The 13,931-nt window shown below is 42.7% G+C and overlaps 1 protein-coding gene across 1 annotated transcript; it reads right to left on the reverse strand.

Moving 5' to 3' along the window:
• Window positions 1-2,357: 2,357 nt before the first annotated feature.
• Window positions 2,358-13,872, reverse strand: ipo4 (importin 4). The gene is made up of 29 exons (XM_021562664.2): window positions 13,493-13,872; window positions 13,102-13,188; window positions 12,104-12,183; window positions 11,922-11,963; window positions 11,594-11,723; window positions 11,206-11,385; window positions 11,034-11,099; window positions 10,796-10,897; window positions 10,603-10,686; window positions 10,311-10,466; window positions 10,157-10,210; window positions 9,826-9,935; window positions 9,377-9,615; window positions 8,565-8,678; window positions 8,146-8,259; window positions 7,858-7,981; window positions 7,580-7,691; window positions 7,338-7,459; window positions 7,035-7,112; window positions 6,736-6,793; window positions 6,522-6,627; window positions 6,122-6,315; window positions 4,767-4,817; window positions 4,541-4,666; window positions 4,061-4,287; window positions 3,630-3,762; window positions 3,219-3,323; window positions 2,988-3,057; window positions 2,358-2,891 (listed from the first exon to the last, which is right to left on the reverse strand). Exons 1-29 carry the CDS (start codon window positions 13,556-13,558, stop codon window positions 2,761-2,763), a joined length of 3,261 nt encoding a protein of 1,086 aa, XP_021418339.2. The 5' UTR covers window positions 13,559-13,872; the 3' UTR covers window positions 2,358-2,760.
• Between the last annotated feature and the right edge of the window lie 59 nt (window positions 13,873-13,931).

A 13,931-nucleotide genomic window follows, 5' to 3' on the forward strand; every position in this document is an offset into this window, starting at 1 on the left:
CCTGGATTGAAGTCATTGTGCCTAGCTGGCATAATCATATCTGATCTCATGGCTGAATTACTCAATACAATTAACTGTTGGTTAGAAGGAGAGGGAGTTGTGCAACCTGTATCACACAGCACAAGTCTGTAGCCTCATGCTGCAATATGCAAAAGAGGCAGAGGTCAATGCTGTGGTATATGGGTTAATGGTGACCTCAGCCTGTTTCTCTGCTGAATGCAGATCAGACCAGAATAGGCGTGACGGAGTGTCCATGTTTGGGGAGCGAAGGCATGGCTGCTGGGCCAGATATTTAATGTTTCATGTTCTAGTTCTGAACTAAGGAAACTGACATTACTAGTGTAAACCCTTAACCAAGATAATTATTGGTTCCTTTATTTTACTAATTGTTTTTTTTAGATAAATTTACCATTTACTTTACATATTCAAAGGTGTTGGGTTAAATGTAGAAGACACATTTCAGTTGAATGCATTCCGTTGTACAACTGACTAGATATCCCCATCTCTTCCTGCTAAGGCCAAATGATCAACTCTGCCATTGTCACTTCAGAGGGCAGGGCACTGAAATGCATCAGAAATGAATCTCTGAAATGCCCTGACATTGGAAAACAATTATATGTCCATCTGTTGGGTTGTTGGTGTGGTAACTAGGTGATAGGTTTGTTGTGAAACCCTGGTATGTCGCATGGGTGTTAGTCCCCATCGCTGTACTGGGGACAGAACACACACACATGCATATAAGAATTATCAGGGGGAACAGTTTAACGCTTTTTTTTCATGCTTACAATGTGACACCACACTGCCAATATTAATCGATCCAGGCTCACTGGCAGAGAGATGGGGAGGCAGTGAGACAAGCTGATCGGAACAATCAGTTAGGGTCAAAATATTTACAAGCGGTCAGCCAAAGTCACTGCATATATAACAAATTAACTATGTTTAAAAAAGAAAAAAGGGCATTTTGAGATGAAGTGTGGTAACGTGCCCTTTTGACCCTACAGAAAGAGTTAGCTCTTAAGCATGTCAATTTGGTATGTAAAGAGGATCGCTAGGCTTTCACACACACACCAGGGAAATCATTTTGAACATTCTTTAAGTGCAGTCTTTGTATTTTGTTGCAAGCTTTGACCTACAATACATTCACCTTGAAACACTGACTGATACAGGTGATTCATAAAGTACTTTCAAGTACAACTTAAGTCATTTTTGGAGGGGTATCTGTACTTAACTATTCATATTTGACAACATACTTCACTACATTCCTATAGAAAATGTACTTTTACTCCATACATTTTGAATGCTTAGCAGGATGAGAAAATGGCCCAATTCACACACTTAAAGAGAACATCCATGGGCATCCCTACTGTCTCTGACCTGGTGGACTAATTAAACACAAATGCTTAATTTTAAAATTGTGTTGTAGTGGGCAATCCGTAAATTTAAATATATAATTTTGCGGTCTGGTTCGCTTAATATAAGCAATTTGAAATGATTTATACTTTTACTGTTGATACTTAAGTATATTTAAAACCAAATACTTTTATACTTAGTATTTTACTGGGTGACATTCACTTTTGCGTAATTTCCTATTAAGGTATCTACTTTTACTCAAGTATGAAGGTGAGGGAACACTTGTGATAATCACCGGCAAAAGCATCAGTGCAATTAAACATGGATCAGTCACTTGGATGTTGAAATCAGACGTCCTCCAGTGATTTCCCAAGTATAAATACAATACTATGTCATGACTTATCTGGACCACCTATTGAGATGTGCCTTTTGTTAAGTAAATGAGGTGTTAAGAGGTGAAAAGTAGACTGGAGTGCCTCTACGTAGACTCTATAGACTTAAGTTTGTCCAGCTATTGCCGGTAATATGCACATGCCAGATGGATTTGAGTAGGTGATGTAACTAGTAGTTACTGATTGTGGGCTGAAAGAACTGTTGATAGAATGAAATAATAATTATAAATGGGAAGATCTGTTAGATTTGATTGCTGAATCCAGCAGAAGCTGTTAAGCAAGTGTGTTGAGTATCTGCCAGAAAGCATACGATGCCAATTGTGTCAGATGTAAATAAAATACTGAGAAAAAAAAGCCTTTTCATAATGAGTAAATATAAAATCCTGTAGTTTGAGAATAAAGAAAGAACTGGAGATACTATGCAACACACACCACACTGGAGTTCAGATGAGTGCATTGTGGCCGATTTGCCCCGATTCACAAAACCACCTTACTAAGCACGATGGGGAGCTCTCTGAATAAGGGACAGCTGAGAGAGAAACAATGGAACCGGAAAAGGGGGGGGGATCGTACGATGAGTGAGGGGAAAGGCAAAGAACACTGCATGACACTGACAAGTCTGCAAAAAAGGCATTTATCATGAGTTCAGTTCATTGTTTCATACTCAATACTAGCCCAGCCAGAAGTTAATCAAATTTGTGGCAAAAGGGGGACAGCAGCAAATAGATAAGAGGCTCTCAGGTACAACAAGGGTAACAAGTGACAAAAAAAAAACCACAGGTGACGCACACAAAATGAAATCATTAAAATAATAAAAACAGGCAATATAAATAAAAAAGTTAATACTGGGAACAACCTCTGAAAAATTATAATACTACCAATAGTAGAATGGTTCAAGTGCCGGAGTTTAGCAAATTTGAATGACCCAACTACTGTCCCATTTTTCATCTAGTAAAAAATAAAAAATACATTTCACTGGCTTTCACTGGAGAATGAAATAGTTGCTTGGTGTGGTGTGTTACGATTGGCTGACGGCCGCAGTCAGCTTCATCTTTTGCTCGGCGGGAAGTGACCTCACGGCACCCTCAAATTTCTGGGAGTGGCGCTGAGCGACGTCTCGGAGCAGCATGACCAGGGTGTTCTGGGTTTCTGGATGACCAACATTGTCATAACGTTTTATATCTACATACGACAACTTAGGTATACGAAGAAGAAAGGAAACCTGTCACGATTTAAAGTTCTTACCTGGATCAAGGTCCTTGGTTCCCAGGACGTGGCTGGAAGCAGATACTATTGGCTTAATTTGACTCACCACCTAAGGAGACAACACTTATTACTAGCCAACATTGTGGAATTACACATTCAGAGTTCAATTCTAGATCTGTGCGTATTTACATAGAAACGGACAATAAAGTATCATATGATGTGATCAGTTTAAGAAAGCCAAACAGGCTAAATAAATGAGTGGGAACATACCATTGCAGGGTTCTGTGAGTAGAGCATGGCCAGGCAGCTGTACACAGTCTTATTCTCCTCCATGTCCTCCTTCAGAGGGAGGCAGGCCAGGAGGGCAGGGAACACCTAGGACAGAGAGATAAGAGTTATCCATGTCAGCATCACTGAGGACACTCAACTCTTCAACTCGTGTGGCGGTGTACGTCAATAAGCCTGTGGCAAACTCACATTGTAAATCTAATATACAGCATTTGGGACATTGAAGAATTGGAGACAAGGCCATAGACACAGGTCACAGATATTCTCAGAGCAACTCAAAGTTCCATCAGAGCAACTCAAAAGTTCCACACAAATCTTCCAGAGTCATTACAAACACCTGGAGTTAGGCATTGGCCCGGCATAAAATCCCATGCATGAAAATGCAGACAGTACCTGTTCCAGAGGGACACCCTCCATGTGGCTCATGATCATCCTGCAGAGTGCAGCGCACAGATTGTCAATCACCCTCCTGTCCTGTTCTTTGGACAGCAGGTTGGAGAAGAGGGACAGCATCATGGGGTAGTCTCTGGGAGGGACAGGAGTTGAGGAAAACACCCATGGCTGCTGGACAGGCCAGTACTACAGTAATAGAATCTAAATCATATGGTCAGTGCTGGTCAATGTACCTAGCTACTCATGTGAACTATATCATTGAGTTAAAAGAGATTCTCCGTTACGTTTGTATACGTTTTAGCCAGTAGTTCTTAGTCGCCAAAGTACCGCAGCATGTCTTTAACAATGCTCAAACACAATCACATACACCCACATAGAAAAACACACACACACACACACACAGAGAATAGACACATTATTGAGAGGGATACTGAGCGACGAGTGGTCCAGCAGCCTGGGCCAGAGCTCCCAGTCCAAACACGCTGTTGTTGCGAACCTCGCTATCACTGTCTCTCACCCCGGCCACCAGCACAGGCAGCAGCCGATTGGACAGTTTACCAGCACAGGCTCTTCCCCCGGACACACTGACCAGGGATTGCAGGATCTCTCCGAGCGTGCCCACGGAGAAGGAACGGTCAGCCACCGTGCACGATGATTTCTGAGGAACAAATCCATCCTCATTCAATACACATCAAACTAAAGGTTTATCCTTCAGTATGCCTCTGTACTTAACGCTGACATATTTTACAAAATAAAAACAACATTCGTTGAATTTTTTTTTGTTTGAATTTCAACAGAAAATGAATTAGGAATTAGGTCTATTAATTTCTATATTGATAGATTGTCAACTGGAGTAAATGACTTGGGTTATTTGAACCCAATGCTAACGGTCTAGTGGTAGGTCGACTCACAGCCTTGTTCATGATGAGGGGCAGCAGCTCGTTGAGATGGGGCTGGAAGGTGTCCGCTGGTACGGCGGAGGCCAGCAGAGGAATCCCCTCACCTGCAAACTCCTGGAGCATGGCATCATACTCCGCCTAGAACACACAACATGGTCATATAATTTGCACCATACACTTGGAACTACATCCGATCCTGCCAGTGCTGGAGTGTGACGAAAAAGAGAGGAAACCCCACCTGCTGTTCGTCATCATCTGCCTCATCTCCTCCTCCGTCCTGACAGACAGTCTGTAGACACAGGGTAAGGGGAGGGTCAAAGGATTATCACATTCTTCTATTATGCTACGATGCCCTTTAACCCCTTATATTTGTGGGAATTGGCCTATATGGATAGAGCCAAATTGAAATGTTTTAACAGAAGAACTGTAAAAAGCATATGCATGACCGTGGTAGCAATTGAAAGAGAACACTTGGTCTGATAAATTATGGGGAAATTATAACAAAAAGTGAGGACACAACAGTTCACCTGACAAGTCAATGTAAACATGACACGTTTGATTTTATGTGCATTTTACATTTACTGTACTTTTCACAGCATTTGTCAATAACAAAGTCTAAAAATACTCCTGATACATTCAGCAACATAAGAATATTCATTGACATTTTGGAGTAGGTGCAAGATAAGAAAAAAAACTATTCCCAGGGTTTGAATGAGAGGTCTAACTGGTGTCTCCAACTGTGCACAGTTCATAAGTCAGTTCAAAGCACTTATGACTTTAAAATTATTTTGGCTAGTAAAAAGTCTTAGTGGCTGGTAGATTTTTAAATAGTACATTTTAGGCCCTGTATGCAATCCAAAAACATTTCATTATAAATCGCTATCTGGGTCAGGTTGGCATAATTTTAAAGCTTATTCTATTGCCAACATGACTAGCTAAGTTATACAACGTGATCTTACAGTGTTAGGCTTACAAAAGGCACTTCAGACAAACAGATCGGACTCATGAGTGCATTCAAGTGCATGTTCCGCTGCAAATGTTCTTCACAATACGACAAACACAGGCTCATTGAGTTCAGGACAACCCAGTCTATAACGCATGTCTTCCTTGTAACTGTGGATCAAACATAGCCATTGTAAATGTTGATCATGTCAAGTCAATTTTCAAATATGGAAATATGACCTGCACATTTGAACTCATAGGTGTATGGTTTGCTTGTATGACATCGAAGCGATATTTATTATAATCCTCAACATTTCATTTGTCAGAACACAGACTCCTCTCAATTTACAGCATTTCCCTCAGACAACAAATGTGCAAAAGTATCCCAATTAGCGGAAGGGATGGGGTATCTTGTCGCATGCAGTGCTGACGTCATGTATAGCATGTTACTGTATAGCCACTGGATTCCAATTTAGGCGCTGATCAATGACAAAATGGGGCATTTTCAACCCGTATATAGGATGACTGGGGCTGTGAGTGGAAAGAGCTACGTCCACACAAACACATATCCTAATATCAGATATCCTAAATTAATAAATGGGGGAAATCCTGTCTGTGAAGAGCACTCAGGCTTGGTTTGTGTCAGCTCACCCTCTTCTTGAGCACATCTCGGATGGCCTGACTGATCTCCTGCAGGCGCCCGGGGCTCTGCAGTGCTTCACCCTGGCAGGCCTTCAGCACGGCGTTCATGGCCTCCAGCACACCCATCACCACCTGGCGCTCACGCTCACCGCGCACCGCCTCCAAGAAGCTGGGAAGCACCACCCCCAGCAGCTTCTGCATGGCTGAGGGACGAACGGATGGAAGGAAGCTTAAATTGTTTTTTTTTTTTTAGACAAGCCTGACTAATTCCCAGAATGAATGTCTTAACTATTATCTCATTTGATACATTTAATAATTCTCTTTGAAAAACTCTATAATAGCACCACATAAGATGCCTCAGAAATTCAAAGAGCCAAAGCTCTGAAGAGGTAGAGGTTGAGTGAGTTACCCTGGTGGTTGGCCTCAGTGGGATTCTCCTGCCACACTTTATGTTGAGCTCGGCAGAACTGGCCCATGGCCCCGAAGGCAGCCCTGCGTACGTCCTCGTGGGGGAACTGAGGGGAGGACGGAACGCATGGTCAGAGAGTCAACGCTGACCAACATACAAACTACCCATGACACAAAGGGAGAAGAGGATGGATGAGCTGTGCTACAGTACTTACATCACGCAGCTCATAGACCTGCTGAAAGCTGGACTCCAGGAAGGGCTGGAAGGCGGCACTGAAGGGGTGAAAAGGATAAGGAGACATCAGGGACAACACATTTCCCTTTGCATACTGGAAGACAGTGGAAGTTTAATGAGGAAAAGTTGCTGCGAAGTGAGATGATTGTATCGACAGATTTACAAGGACTCTAGGCACAGAGGGGTCAACCGGAGTAGTGGCTAGCTGCAGATACCATGCAACCCAGATGGTTTGTGACATGCAACACTCAAAATAACTCTTTGCTCTTGAGTCTTTACCCGGTGTTGAAGGCAATCTCTCCCAGAGCATCACAGGCGTCCTCCTTCTCGTCAATGTAGGCGTTTTCCACACTGAACCTGGGGAATGGAGAGAGCACAGAGATTAAAATGGAGAAGGACAGAGGGAATCCCCTCCATCTAGTTCTTTAGGCACAAGCATGACAAACAAAATGGCTTCCATTTGTTTCAATTGACTAGTTTTATGTCAGCTGCTTTGAAGGTTTCATTGTGTCTTTACTCCTGCCCCACAAAAAAAACACATCAAAGGTCATAAAATGAAAGATAATCAGATGAGAAACGTACCCGGCTGTGTCTGGGTCCACGGTGTCGGCCCCCTCGTCATCCAAAATGGCATCTCCCTCGGCGTCATCATCATCATCGTCGTCGTCCAGCAGGACAAAAGTCTTGTCCTCCTCAAGGTGAGCCTAAGGATGAAAATTATTTTTAAAAACTATGTAAACTATATTTTTAGCAATTTCTCAATGGTGTAAGAGAATAGAATAGAGTGTGAATAGGAGTTATAGCACAGTGTCTGTCAGACTGACCGTGACTCCCTCTGTGGACTTGAGGGACAACAGCATGATGGTGGTGATAGCTGTGAGGTGGGGGCTCAGACAGTCTGGACTCACTGTGGACACAGCTGAGAACAGGCTGTACCTGTACACAGAAAGAGACAGAGAAGGATTGAGGGGGAGGAGAAGCACATGGGTTCAATACAAAGTCATCAGAAAGTCAGAAAACAGTCATGCACTCTGAACGCCAAACCCAACAGGCTGGCAGGACTTCTATTAGAGTGGGAGCATCTCAGACACACACTACATACGTGCAGCGCCGCAGGTCGGGGTCGTCGATGGCGTTGGTGAGGTTGAGTCCCAGCTGAACACACTCTGCAGCCAGGGGGCTGAACACATCCTTGCCTATGGTGCGGGCCAGCACTGACAGAGTATCTGACAGAACAAAGGAAACCCCATTCGTCATCTAGACGTGACTTGGGTTAAAAGACTATCTATGACGCAAGACAGATCAGCTCTAATCTGTCAATAGCATGGACTACAAGTGTCTGCTGGATGACCACATCAAACTGACTAAGGCTTAGAGATAGTTAGCCTACCTAGAGCCTGTGTTTGCAGAGCCCTCATCTCATCCCTTGTGTCAGTGAGGAAGCCCTTCAGGCTCTCAATAACAGGTGGGAAGTAAGGAACTAGCTTATCTTTGGCTGCATTGGCTGAAAGGAAGAGAAGGGATGAAAGGTTAATACAGTTACAGTGATACACATTCCAGTATTTTAAAATGTCTAAAATAGACACTTGATGCATCTCAATAGTCTCAAGTGTCCTCCTCTCCTTGTGTCCTTTCCATCTGCCCTGACCTGAAAGATGTTTTCAAAGCAACTGGCACTACTTTTGACTTTAGCAGTCCTTTGAGATAAATGTGGATGAAGGAAGACTCAAGCGGAAGCCATTCTAAATTATTGAGCTGTAACATGCGCTATTGAAAGGCTCAATCCTAAATGGACTTTTGCAGTGTTACCTATAGCTCCTATGGCACTGACAGCCAGCTCTTTTAGCTTCAGGTTCTCTGCGTTGCTGAGGGCAGACAACATGGTCTCCATCAGGGTGGGCAGGTAGGGCTCAATCTCCGAACCTGATAGAGGATGGAACAGTTCATGAAAACATCAGAACAGAGGGGGTTAAAAAAATTATTTCCCCCAAATGACATGTTCAAATCTTGCATTATCAGTACCTTAAAAGTAGTCTAGGAGCGAGACTAGAGAGCCAGAGGCTCAACATTTGTTTACAACAGCTTAGCATTTTGGCATCCTCCAATTAGTATAGAATAGAACCAAACAGACTTGGGTTGAATATTGGAATGCATTTGGAAATACACTTCCAAGTATTTGAAAAAACCCAAATATACTCAGGAATTTGAAAATAGTGTTTGAAATACGTTTTGGAAAATACTTTAACACAATTGCTAAAAAAATAAAAGTAATTCAAAAACTAAAATAAAAGTAATTTGGGCTGTGTATTTCAAAACACTCAAATAAACAGAAAAAGTATTTTAAATAACAAATACACATGTTTCTGAACCCAGATCTGGGACCATTTTTTTTTTTTACCTTTATTTAACTAGGCAAGTCAGTTAAGAACAAATTCTTATTTTCAATGACGGCCTAGGAACAGTGGGTTAACTGCTTTGTTAACGGGGCAGAACGACAGATTTGTACCTTGTCAGCTCGGGGATTTGATCTTGCTACGACACACTAGGCTACGCTGCAGCCCCAAATAATAGCAAGACAGTTGAGTATGGATCAGGATAAAGGTGAATGGGAGGATCCTCACCCAGGTTTTCCATGAAGTTCTCCAGGGCGTAGAAGGCCTTTGTGATGTGTCCGATCTTGGCCTGGTTCAAAGCCGACATGTAGCCCAGCAAAAGTGGCATCAGCTCGGCACAGTACTTACTGACCTCGGGCTGCAGGTGCTCTGAGAACTGTCCCAGGGCAAAGAGGCCGGCGCTGCGGACTACCTGGTTATTGTCTGACAGACTCTGGCACACCGTCTGCAGCATGGAGGACAGCAACCTGACACACAGAGGAACAGACGGACAGTGGGATTAGCAGGAAAGACAATAGTTCCATTTGAATGACAGAAAATAAGACAGAAAAACTTTGCTCTGGATTATTTCAGATCCAAAACACACTAAAGGACTGGATATTGACAAATGTAACAAATTAAATCAACTGTTTTTTGGACAGGGAGCCACTGAATAAGAGAAAGCAGCATCGACTCACTTGGTCCGTATGTGGTCGGCACAGCCCTCAGCCAGCACTGCCATACACATCAAGCCTGCCTTCCTCTCATAGGGGTTCTCACTGGCCAGGCACACCTGGGTCAGGGGCATCTGATGGACATGCCACGGGTCAGACATGCATACATAATAAAACTATTTGTACTTCTACGCATGGAAATGTGTGTACAACTCAGTATGACTGCAGGTTATAAACAATGCAGCTACTAATACAATGATGGCTACATACTGCTGCAGCACAGAGATGTCATGAAGTGTCTGACTGAAAGGCAAATTATAGCATTCATATAAAGCAAGTGAGTGTGTTTACTAACCAGCTGCTGGAATAGTTTCTCAGGGGGCATGTGAAGAGCCATGGTGTCAATAACCTGCAGTCGAAAAGAGATTATATTTTAGGCACAAAAAAAAAATATATATATAATATATATTCTGTTCTTTGTATGTGGTTATTTCTTAAGGGAAGTTGACCTGAGCAGCAAAGTGTTTAGGACTCTCGTTGTCGGTGTCGCCCTCGTCGCCATTCTCCTCATCCTCTGGGTCCTCCTCCCCAGGTGGGGGCGCTGCACTCAGCACAGGGAACACTGTCTGCAGGATGGGATTCAGCAGCTTCTGCTTTAGCACCGTCTGCAGGAGGCAGAGAGCACAGAATACATCACTGACAAGCTACACATATTTTAACTGACAAAAAGGATAAAAAGGCACAGTGCTCGGGGTGCATCTCCATAGTCTAAAGCATCCATTTATAACTGGGTGACTTTACCTTGCTCTTGAGTCGGATGAGAAAAGCGATGCAGGAAAGAGCCTTTACACGCAGGGAGTCAGTCAGGGTGGTGTCTGCACTGACCTGAGACGAACATACACACATTTCACTGTCAACAAGATAACCCATCACATTCCCTTCAATGTAAGTAAAAAGTCATTACAAATATAATTAGAAGAAGCTCTGTTCTCACCTCCAAGCAGAAATGGACAATTTCAGCAATGTGTGGCACAATGATGGACACCTCACTCTCCATCAGCTCATCAAACACCTCCATGGCATCACTGGCCTGACCCTGGTCAGAAACATTCCAATCAAGGGACAATAGTGTTTGAAGCTCCATTTAATAGTAATCCCAGAAGACTTATGCAATCATCAGTGCAATACAGCAGTGGTGCTAGTGGGGGCTGACATATTGAACTACACCCTACTTGGTCTGCCTTGATTAGGTGTTTGAGCGCAATGATCAGTCTTGGGATGAGGGCGCGCATGAGGTTCTGAAAGACACAGGACATTTCATTTCAGCACAGCAATGAAGGATGATGGTAGACTACATTTCTGTTCACGCCAAAAAGGCATAAAATAGATTGATTCTGGCCTCACCATCTCCTCTGTGCCAGTGTAGGCAGTCATAGCAGTGAGGGTGAGGATGCAGTAGTACATAGCTGTGGGGTTGTCCAGGTCTTGCAGCACGGTGCCAAACAGCTGCAGCAGTTGGCGGTAATGGGGCTTGAAGGGCTCTGGGTTGGACTCCACCACTTTGCTGAGCAAGAGTAGACCTACCTGAGAGAGACAGGGGTATTTTAGTGATTGGCTGAGGGTACCTAAGATACATAGAATGTATTCAAAATATTTTGATCTATGCATATTCTGACCAATCAGTAAGCAACCATCAAGAGCTGAAATCAAAGCCACATACTGCAAAACCTCTCTTTGTTCATGTACAACAAATACATCACTGCGTTTTAGTTCTGTCTATAGAAGCTGATACCTGTCTGTCCGTTGGGTTGTTGCTCTTGGTGGACTGGTTGAGGAGTGTGAATAGAGCAGGCCAGCGGTCTGGCGTCTCGTGTTTGACCATCACTGCACTGAGCTGTGAGAGGGAGTGGCGCACTGTGTGTCTGGAAGCAGAGGAGAGTTATTGTCAAGTTCAGATTGAACAAGTTTAATTGGTGTGTTGGATGGGTTAGTGGTAATGGTCAGATAGGTTGTAGCTATAAATCTGTATTATAACCCATTGATATTTTAGTAGGATATGCCTAGTTTTCCACCTCAAAAGCTATGTGACTGTTTTTATGTAAAGGATAAAAGATACTTACTCTGTCTCCTGCTGAAAAGCTTGTAGTACCACTGCTTTCAGACTAAGAAGCAAGAAAGAAAAAAGAAAAAAATACAATGGCAACATATAACAAATAAAGCTCAGTGGGAATTCATTCAACAGTCCAACACAGAAGACTTAGATATGGCTGATTGTGGGGGAATTAGACAAAGGGCAGCCAACCTCTCTCTGTGATCAAGGCTAATCTTCTTCCAATGCTTCTTTACTCTCATCCGCAACATCACTGCAGCTGACTGGCGGATCTGAAGGGAGGGTAGAAAAACAATGAATGCACTGAAGAGAGCTGGCGATAAGCCATACAAATAGAACACATACAACCGAGTAGGGCATGCAAACCCCTGGGTTACACATACCTTCAGAAAGTATTCACAACCCTTGACTTTTTTCCACATTTTGTTGTGTTAGAGCATTCGTTTCAAATGTATCAAATGTAAATAAAATAAAAACATCACTGGCCTACACACAATACCCCATAATGTCAAAGTAGAATACGTTTTTACAAATTATTTTAAAAAGAAAATAATTATTCAACCCCTTTGTTATGGCAAACCTAAATAGGTTCAGTAGTAAAAATGTGCTTAACAAGTCACATAATAAGTTGCATGGACTCACTGTGTGCAATGACTACCTCATCTCTGTACCCTACACATACAATTTCACACAGATTCAACCACACAGATCGGGGAGGTTTTCCAATGCTTCGCAAAGGGCACCTATTGAGCATGGTGAAGTTGTGAATCACACTTTAGAGTTATTAATTACACTTTTTTTAAGAATAATGGGCAAATGTTACACACTCCAGGTGTGGAAAGCTCTTAGAGACTTGTGCAGAAAGAGATTCACAGCTGTAGTCGCTGACAAAGGTGCTTCTACAAAGTATTGACTCAGGGGTGTGAATACCTATATAAATTAGATATTTCTGTATTTGATTTAATGCATTTGCTAACATTTTTTTATTTTTTATTAACTTTGTCATTATTGGTTATTGTGTGTAGATTGGTGAGAAAAAAAAATATTCACAAAATCTTTTCTGTTTTGAATTCAGGCTTTAACAACAAAATGCTAAATAAGTCAAGGGGTATGAATACTTTCTCAAGGCACTGTATCTAGCACACTGATGATAGGCGTTTGTCTAACTAATATGTAACCTAGTTACATACCTGTGGGTTCTGGGACCCAGTCATGACAGCACACAACGCTGGGATTATGGCTGGGTCTTTAAAAGCCAGCTTCAACTGGGCGGTGGCCTGTAGGGGGAGAAAAATATGTTGGATATGGTAAAAACTGACTGGAATAAAGAAAGCTATCCAGGCAGGCAGCTTAAACGTTAGCGAACTGTCAAGTTTATGAAGTGACTAAGATTGCGTTTGAATACAGTCAGTTAGCCACACTGGTTCGTGACGCGACATAATTTGGCTAGCAACAGGTGTCCATTTTGATTAACAGTTAGCTTAGTTAGTTAGCTAGCTAACGTTAGTTACCGGTGCTTGTTATCAAAGCATGTCAGGGTAAATCCCACATTTATAGGTTCAGTAAGGAATCATTCATTACCTGCTGAATAATCGCATTGTCAGGCTGCGTAAGTTGTAAGAGAATCTGTTCTAGTTCCCCAGACATCTTGGCTCTTCCGAAAATCTGTGTTTCTGATGGTAACGTTATTCAAAATGATGTGCTAAAAGTTGGCCCTTAACAGGGCTAAACAGTGAACTAACTTGACTAATGTGATAATTTCTCTAGCTAGTTAGCAACCTTGCTAACTAGCGCATCAAAATATTGATGGTTCTTTTTTTTACACCGGTTTAGTAACCCAAATCGGCGGCGGTTGAGATTTGAGTGTCGCTCCCAGTCTGGTTAGTTCCATCAAGTCACCACGCGGGACAGAACCATAGACATTAAACCAGGGACAGAACCCTAGGAGTTCCACGTGAACCGCGTTGTTAAAGGGACCACATTGAAATACACAAACACATCCTGCACAAATGTACAGCGC

This window comes from Oncorhynchus mykiss, chromosome 15 (genome assembly GCF_013265735.2).
Source record: "Oncorhynchus mykiss isolate Arlee chromosome 15, USDA_OmykA_1.1, whole genome shotgun sequence".
In the NCBI taxonomy this organism is placed as follows: domain Eukaryota; kingdom Metazoa; phylum Chordata; class Actinopteri; order Salmoniformes; family Salmonidae; genus Oncorhynchus; species Oncorhynchus mykiss.